Source organism: Cheilinus undulatus, linkage group 3, assembly GCF_018320785.1.
Source record: "Cheilinus undulatus linkage group 3, ASM1832078v1, whole genome shotgun sequence".
NCBI lineage: Eukaryota > Metazoa > Chordata > Actinopteri > Labriformes > Labridae > Cheilinus > Cheilinus undulatus.
In genome coordinates this window covers 46,729,981-46,739,489 of record NC_054867.1, presented here as the reverse complement: position 1 = coordinate 46,739,489, position 9,509 = coordinate 46,729,981, and the positions used below count along the sequence as shown (strand labels likewise).

Here is a 9,509-nt window from a genome sequence, read left to right as displayed (position 1 = left end):
AATGGTCAGGAAAAAAGGTGAAAAACCGTTAAAAAAGGGACAACAGTAGGTTACAGAAGCAAAATATGCAAATGGGCTTTCAAAGTAGTTAAAATGGGTTAAAAAGTAGCAAAAATAGGTTAAAAGTGGCAACAATTTGATAAAAGAGGCAAAGATAGCCTAAAATGTTGAAAGAATGTTGAAAAAATGGGCAGAAACAATGATGACAAGGGGTCTAAAAGTGGAAAAAAAGCAGTTTAAACATCAGAACTCAACAATAGTTTAACAAACTTTTCAGCTCCAAAATGTTACGGAGACTGCACAACTGCACTAATATCATCAGTTAGTCTCAACTTTGGAGGGCCCTTGGTTTTTCAGGGGCCCAGCAGTCCTGCCTACACCTGACGTGGTTTGGTGCTGCATAGACTAACATGATGGAGGAGAAGAGGCGAGGCAGAGAGCAGGAGAGGCAGAAAGGGAAGCTGAAGTACATCGTGAGGATGAAGGGAGTGATGAAGAGGATGAGTGAGACCTTTGGTTTGGTTTGTTTAACATGACTAATGTGTGATCCCCCTTTATAAGGAAGAAAAACTGTCTGAGATTAAATGTGAAGCTCTTCTGTGATCTGAAGAATGAATAGATGGAGTTTAAGTCCTCCTCCCACACTGTGAAAGTACTGCATTGTAGATAAAAGTCCTGAGTTCAGACTTGGGCAGATTTGAACCAAAAATGTGAGGGCTGAATTTTCTTCATAGTCCAGCCTTGTATAGACATATGTAGCCTACATAGTCAGTCCACTGAAACTACAGATCCATGGAAGATGAAGGAAATCCTTCAAAGCAGTGTTACTCAACCCTGCTCAACCAAAGAGCCAAATTTAAAAAAAAAAAACTTTGCAAGAGCCACAATCTAAGTGGTGGAAAGTGGCAAAAATAGATTGAAGTAGCAATAAAAATAGGTGAAAGATGACAAAAATGGTCCAAAAGCAGCAAAAATCAGTGAAAATGTGCCAAAATGGGATTAAAAAGTGGAAAAAGATGGGTGAGAAGTTAAAAATAAATGAGTTAAAGGTAGCAAAAAATGGTCCAAAAGTGGCAGAAACAAGGCAAGAAAAAAAAGTGACTAAAATGGTTAGAAAGCAGTCAAGGGGTGGTAAAAATGGGCAAAAGAGGGGAAACAAGTGGTATTTAATGGCAAAAGGTCGCTTAGTTGGGTGAAAAATGGTGAAAAGCTTAAATGGGATAAAAGTGGCTAAAAGAAGTGGCAAAATGGGCAAAAAATATGAAACTAGTAGTATTTAATAACAAGAGGCGGCTTTAATGGGCAAAAATTGGCAAAAAATGGTGCAAAAGGGCAATAACTGGAAAAAAAGCTAAAAAGAAATGGCGAAAATGGGTAAAAAAGGAAACAAGAAGTATTTAATGGCACAAGGTAGCTTAAATTGGCGAAAAATGGCAAAAAATGGTATAAAGGGGCAAAAAGTTTCCTTTTATTTTAGGTTTTCTGGGGGAATAATATTTAAAATTAAGACATAAAAGAGCCACAAATTATCACAAAAGAGCCACATGTGGCTCCAGAGGCACACGTTGAGTATCACTGCTTTAAAGCATTCTTGAGATATGGTGTTCAAAAACAGCGACCTTGACCTCTGACTTTAGACTCCCAAACTTGAATCTGTTTATCAGCAGCCCAGAGTGGACATCCGGGCAAAGTTAGAAGAAAATCCCTCAAACCGTTTTTTAAATATCGTGTTCATTAAAGGGTAAAGACCCTGAGCTATGACCTCCAAAATGTATTCATTAATCTTTGGCTAGGATGGATGGACAACCTGAAAACAATAACGCCTCTGGCGCTTGTTATCATCTGTAGAGAGGCATAAAAATCAGAGAGTGAAATGTCTGGTGAATTCTGACCTCTACGTAGGGGGTGGACATGTAAATAAAACACTGGTTCTGTTTTTGCATGGAATATTAAAGAAGTTGATCTTTAAAGTTTAGCTGAAATTAGACATTTGGATAATGATTTACTGTTAAAGATACTTTAAAAACTTTATGACTGAGAGTTTTAAAATACATTGTGTTGTAGCGTTTGACTTTTAAATACTTTAATACCTTAAATCAGGTCACCTCTCTTCCCTGTAACTGAATTTAGTTGTTGGGAAGAGAGGATATACTGTATATATGTGCATAAGTTTAAGTGACATATAAGGATAGATTATGTCACTTTCCAACCTTCTGCACCTTAAAGCATTGTGTTCAAGCTGCTGCTTTGGATGCTGCAGAGGGAATATTAAGTGCACTGCTTACTGTGCCGTTAAGCTGTCCTGCAGCCAAAATGTTCTTTAAGAGGCTTTCAGCTTAACAGTCTTATGTGATATTGGCAAGTGTTAGATTTTTTATTTGCATTCAAGAGGAAGAAATGTAACTTTGTCCTCCTGTGACTTTAATTGAACAGGTAATGATTTGTTGATCAATGTTTTGTGAAAATGGGACAGATATTATGAGATTATTCTTATTCTGCTCCTTTTCATTCAAAGTGGAAGATTTTTTTATGTTGAATATGAATTGTTTTTTGTTTTATCGAACGAAATAAATAATAATAATAAAAAAAACTGATCTGTAGTCAATAATGTATTCTGCAATATTAAGGTGCAAACTCGACTTACTTCTGGAATCAAACATTTTGTATCTCATCTTGTTTTCACATTTCTAATTTTCAAGGCTATTAGTCATGCATAACACTCACAAAATTAACTTAAAATGTATTTTTCTGAGCTGCAGATGGCCAGTTGGGTCGTGCACCATGTAAGTGGGTGACTCAGGTTCAAGTCTGGCATGTGGCTCCTTCACTGCATGTCATTCCCCAATCTCATTCCTGCATGTTTCAATCTCTATCCACTGTCTCTTCTCTACAACAAAGGCCAAAATCCCCCTAAAAATCTTTTAAAAAATGTATTTTTCTTAACAGATTTAACAGATTGACTTTGAACATCACATCAAATCAGAAGAGAATGAACTGTAGCTGTGTGATCCAAGACATCTCAGATTTAACCAGAACTAAACCTAGTGGTCAGATGTCCTACAAAGTATATATTTACTGAATGGTTAATTGATTTTGATCTAGTACCTCTAACAAATGTATTTAGCTTATCATCAAGTATGAGTGGACATTTGTGCAAAACTTGAAGAAAATCTCTAAAAGCATTGTTGGAATATCACATTCAAAAGCTGAGTGGCCTTAGCCCATGAGTACCGATATCCAATCAGTTTATCCTTAAGTCAGAGTGTGCATGTTTCTTAAGTTTGAAGAAAATCCCTTATAGCTGTCTTGAAAAAATTTCATTTACAAATGAAGTTCAGCGTTAGTTCATGCAGGACACGGTAATCATACGCCCAGCTGTAATCAGCTGACAACCAGCTGATCCCAATTACTGCCTTCCAGCTCCCACAGCCAATCCCTGATCTTTCTCTTGACACAGCGATCCATTTAAATATGACGTACTTTTCACTCATTCCTGCTTGCAATAATGCTAATGCACCACACTGCTGCTGCTGGAAAAGCTTCACCTCCTCCACCTCAGCCTCCTCCTTTATAGCATAAAGCTTGTTGCACCCTCATATTCAGATTCATGCTACTATGAATCAAATGTTTTTGAACTAATTTTATTCAGTACACATTGTCATTAGTGTATCATCCATATGGGGGTTACTCACCCTTGAAGTCAAAGCATGCTGTTTGAGCAGAGGCCTCTCTACCAATTAAAACAAACTAAAAAGATAGCAGGCCCAGTGATCTCAACCATCAAAATCTAATCAATGCATCAGTCAAAGTGGACATTTGTGCAGAGTTTGAAGAAAATTCCTCTAACTGTCATTGAGAAAATGCTTTCATAAGCAAGGGATGAGCATAAGACCCAATTACCTGGACTTATGACCTTTGACATCTAATCGTTCATCCTGAAGTCAGAGGGGACATTTATGGAAGTTTGAAGAAAATCCCTTAGAATGTTCTTAGAATATTGCATTCACTAGAATGTCCAAAACAGACAAACAGCCTGGAAACATAATGCCTCTGACCCCTGATATCATCATCACAGAGGCATAGAAGTCACTTTAAACAAATCTGCACATTGTGACAAACTTTACTGTTTGGCTGTTTAATCCAATGCCAATATGAAACATAGATTTTGAATCAGTGAGTACTGCATGAAGGAGTTGGATTGAATAACTTTGTGGTTATGGAGTTTCTTTTATTTAAAATAAACGATTAACTGATGCAGACACCAATTTGCCTTCCCACTACCCTCAAAGTTTTGGTCCAGATCCATTTCAGACCTTTTATTGCTTTGGAGGAATTGCACAATCTCAAATTGGATACTCTGTCACCCTCGACAAATGAAACTGTGTGTGATCTATCATGCAGCCTGAGCTAAATGTCCTCTGGCTCTGATTTCTGTTTCAGCTCTCTCCACTGGAGGACACTGTGGCGTCGGTATCTGACTGTAACACACAGACGACACCGGCCTCTTTAAAAGGTACTGGCTTTTAAAATTGATTGCAGAAATGAAAAATACAACAGCCATGCAGAGTGTCTTCTAAGGAAATCTAAATATAGCATCAGTGATTAGAAAAAGTATTTAATAGTGACACTGAGAGATTGTTTTAATCTTTCCTGAGTACAAACATTAAGTTAATAGATACCCTCCTTTCATTAACAGCGTGTTCTCCATCCACTGTTGCTCCCTGTAAATGAATCCAGGTCTTTCTCTCTGTTATCCTGCAGCTCTGAAACTCAGAGAGGGGACAGAGGCAGTCATCTGGATTGATCTCAAGTAATTGGAGACTGAGGGAAGGGGAGAAGTCAATGGAGCATGAAAAAACAGATCCAACAACCATTACCTGTTTGAAGGTATAAGAACACAAACAAGACAACTGCTGCAGGAGAAAGCGGCAGGGGGAAAGGTCTGCTTCAGAGCTCACAGGCTTTGATTCTTCTCAGGTAAACGTCTGCAGGATTACACAATGTTTGGTATGATTGTGGTGATACCAGGGATTTAGAATTAGATATGATTCAAATCGAGTGGTATTGATACAGAGACAAGAAGAACAGAAGTTCTAGATGCCCTATATTGGGCAATTTCTTGTTTTAGATGACTGAAAATTGCAGGCAAACTCCAGCAAACTGTCTAAATTGTACAAATAAGTTTGCAATTTTTCAAAACGTGGCAATTTAGACAATTGTCTGTCTCTTTTACTCATGGTTATTTTGAAATATGGCAGGAGATCTGTGTTTTTCAAAGCTTCAATGATCTTAAATACTGTTGGTCATTGATATGCATTGTTTTAAATAGGGCTTTCAAGCTATTGGCATTTTTAAATTGTGATCATTTGTTGAATTTTTGCAGCTAATTGTTGTATAATCACATTTAATACAATTATTTTATTTATTTTTGGGGGCTTTTTGACTTTCTTTAGTGGATATTTTAAAGGAGACAGGAAATAAGGCAGGAGAGAGATGTACCAAACAGTGGCAAGTTCAGTTTTTAACCTGCAGCCGCTGTTGAGGATTGTAAACTCTGTATTTTGGAATCTGCTCTACCAACAAAGCTAAACCAACAGTTCATTGCATTCTGAATCAATTGTTGAAAAAATTAAACATTTTTCTTTTTTTTCTGTCATAGGCACTCTACCTCCTGTTTGGATAAAAACTTGCTTTCATTTTGAAAGAAAATAAGTAACTCGTGGTACTTAAAAGTAATAGCATTATCTTAACCATGTAAAGTAAAACTGTTGAACTGTCTGACCTTTTTTAAAAAGTGAAATGAGGCATTCAAAAGAACAGTAGTGTATGTATTTTCCATCACTGTGAGAGCAGGAGGACATTAAGGTGAGTAGTATACAATTGCTGCTCTGCTACAATAGTTTAAAATGAGACAAAATGAGAAAATAGCCTTGGATTTGGAAAATTAAAGTGCAAATTTTGTTTAATTGCACCATGATAAATGTGTCCTCACTGACAGCACTAGTTTTAAAAACATATATTACCAAGGATAAGATTTTTGACAACTTAAGTGTGTGGTTGTAATGATTAAATGTCAGGCAAAAGAGAAACAGTCACAAACAATACAGAAAACTTTGTTCAAGTCAACAAAAGTGAACTTTTAAGGTACAGAAAGTGTGTTATTGTGGTTCTACTGGTAAGCTATATATTCATATACAATACAGTGGAAAGAAAAAGTGTGTGAACCTTTTGAAATGATCTTGTTTTCTGCATTAATTTGCCATCAAATGTGATCTGATCTGCATCTGCATCAAACATAATGTGCTTCACCTAATACCACATAAACAATTGAAATATTCAATGTCTATATTGAACACAGCCATTAAACATTCACAGTGCTGCTGGAAAAAAGTAAGTGAACCCCGGATTTAATAACTGGTTGAATTTCCTCTGGCAGCAATAACTTCAACCAAATGTTTTCTGGTAGATCTGTGCAATGCTCAGGAGGAATTTTGGACCATCCTTCCTTATAGAACTTCTTCCGCTCACCCACATCTTAGGCTGTCTGGTGTGAACGACTCTCTGGAGGTCATCCCTCAGCATCTCTGTTGGATTCAGGTCTGGACTCTGACTGGACCACTCCTAAAGGTGGGTATTCTTATTTTGAGCCATGCTGTAGTAGAGTTACTTCCATGTTTAGGGTCATTGTCCTGCTGCATCTCCCAACTTCTACCGAGCTTCAGCTGGCGGACAGCCACCCTGACATCCAATAGGACACCGTGATAAACTTGGGAATTCATTATCCTCTCGATGATGGCGAGCAGTCCAGGCCCTGAGACAGCAAAGCAGAACCAAATAATGATGCTCCCTCCTCCGTACTTTACTGTGAGGATGATGTTCTCATGTTGGTATGTGGTATCACTTTTACGCCATGCATAGTGCTGTGTGTTCTTCCCAAACAATTTAACTCCCAGTAGTGTTGGGGAATGCCAAGGTGCTTCTTGGCAAACTTCAGAAGTGCAGTGACATCATGCCTGTTCAATCTTTTGCAGATGGTAGACTCATGATGTTGACTCCTTTAAGGCTTTAGCTGTATCTCTAGGGTTCTTTTTTTATCTCTCTTAACATTCTGTGTTGTGTCCTCAGAGTCACCCTGGCTGGGCGGCTACTTCAAGGCAGAGTAGCCAAGCCACTGTATCGTCTCCATTTGTGGAAGTCTTTGTAACCTCTTCCAGTCTTATGCATCTCAACAACTCTTGATCAAAGGTCTTCTGGGATCTCTTTTTTTGAGAGGCATGCTTCACATCAGCAGATGCTTCTTGTGAATAGCAAACTCAAACTTCAGAATGTTTTTTTTAAGTCACAATGGCTCTACACGTGGCTCAAATCTCGTTTGATTTATTGGATTTCAGGCATGCTAACTCCTGACTCCTATTTGCTCTTTTTGGAGTCATTAGCCTAAGGGTTCACTAACTTTTTCCAAATGAATGTTGAATGGCAGTGTTCAATAAAGACTTTAAATATTATAGGTGTTTGTGTGGTATTAGCTTAAGAACATTATGTTTGTCTATACTTGTGACTAAGATGCAGAACAGATCACATTTGATGACCAATTAACACAGAAAAGGAGTTGTCTGACTACAAGAGAAGTTGTCATCTCTGTTTTCCTGCAGGAATGTCCTCAGAAGTGTTCATCCGTGGGATGCTCTACATGTCCCTCACCGTTGTTGGTGTTCCAGGAAATGCTGCTGTCATCCTGGCGTTCCTCCTCCTTCTCTACCAGGAGAACCGCCTCCTCCCGGCTGACATCATTGTCCTCCACTTGGCCTGTGTCAACTTCCTGGTTGTAGTCATCCGCTGCCTCCTGGAGTCCATTGCCTCCTTAAGCCTGGCCTCCGTCTTTGGAGACTTGAGCTGCAAAGCTGTCATCTTCATCTACAGGACATCCCGAGCCCTCTCCATATGGCTCACCTTCGTCCTAAGTGCGTACCAGTGTCTCAGCATTGCTCCCCCTGGGTCACGCTGGGCCTCTATACGCGCTGTGGTTGCTCACTACCTTGGCTTTGTCTTTCTATTCCTCTGGGTTGTCAACACTTGCATGACCTCTGCAGCTATTCTGTTCTCTCTTGGTACGCAGAAGAACTCCAGCCTCATAAGTCACGGCATTAATGTGCAGTTTTGTTACGTTCATTTTCCATCAAAATTGTCCAAACAAGCGAACGGGGCGGCTCAGGTGGGCAGAGATGTCGTCCCAATGGCCCTCATGACTCTAGCCAGCATCATCATCCTGGTCTTCCTCTACAAGCACAACAAACAGGTGAAGGGGCTCCGCAGTAGCAGTTCAGGAGGTGGTGGAGTGAGCGGAGGGGCCGAGCGCCGAGCTGCCAAAGCCGTGGTAGCTCTGGTGACCCTGTACGTGGTCCTGTACGGGGTGGATAACGGTCTGTGGGTGTATACTCTCACCGTGAGGAAGACCATGACGTCCTCTCTGATCTCTGATCTGCGGATCTTCTTTTCATCGCTGTATGCGGCGCTCAGCCCTGTAGTCATCATCGCCTCAAACAGGAAGGTGAACCGCAGGTTGAGGTGTGCGGTGCAGGAGAAAGCTGTGAAAGAGAAAGCCTCGACCCTGACCACCGTAAGGTCTACTGATGGTTCATGATGAGGACTGAAACTTTATTATGTCTGCAAATATTTTCTGTTTATTAAAACCTTTTCTAGGCCCCTATATACTTTATCTCGCTTCATTTATGATACCATACTAGGACCCAGAGCACAACCTGCAGCCTGAACGATGACGACTGTAGCTTTGGTTCTGGAGCTGATATGGCACCTTGAGCTTTACTGCTTTCAATGTGAATAAGCAAATATTTGTATATTGCATCATTGTCCCAACCTCAAGTTTCAATAAAGGTTAAATTGAAAGGTAAATAAACACAAATAATATCACATTTCTTATCCCATGCTATTATTGCAACATTAAAACCCAATTTTTACAGCGTTTGCAGCAATTGTGTGTGATTTGATTACTTTATTGTTTTCTATTGAATTAGGAGGCCTAAAATGATCAAACAAAGAGTTTACTGATGAAAAACCAAGCTCTTCAGCTGACTTTGAAGCATTTGCAGCTGTTTGAGGTTGATTGTGCATAAATTTCCCCTTCAAAAAAAAGACACCGAACAAGCAAACTCACAAAGATAGGAAGCAACTGAGACGGATACATTTGTTTGACAAGCACCATACAATCCCATGCCTGGTGTGTTAAGGACTGAAGCCTCTGAAAGGGCCAGGTGATATGGCCTAATATTTATATCAGAGGGGTTCTTTTGCCCTTTATGGTATCGAAATTATGTCACAGTATTACAAATTATAACACATTTTCATGCATGTTTGGGTGTTACAACCCCCTTCTCCTAAAACAATCCTGTGATGGCATAATCAGCTCATGTCTGATATAAGATTACATTGATAAATTATTTCATTAGCCTCTCTGTGCTTACTAATCTGTAACATCTGTAATTTTAAGTCAT

General features: G+C 39.3%; 1 protein-coding gene across 1 annotated transcript; it reads left to right on the top strand.

The window, feature by feature from the left end:
* The first annotated feature begins 7,654 nt into the window (after positions 1-7,654).
* Positions 7,655-8,641, top strand: LOC121507328 (olfactory receptor class A-like protein 1). The gene has a single exon (XM_041783609.1). It carries the CDS (start codon positions 7,655-7,657, stop codon positions 8,639-8,641), a length of 987 nt encoding a protein of 328 aa, XP_041639543.1.
* Positions 8,642-9,509: the final 868 nt, after the last annotated feature.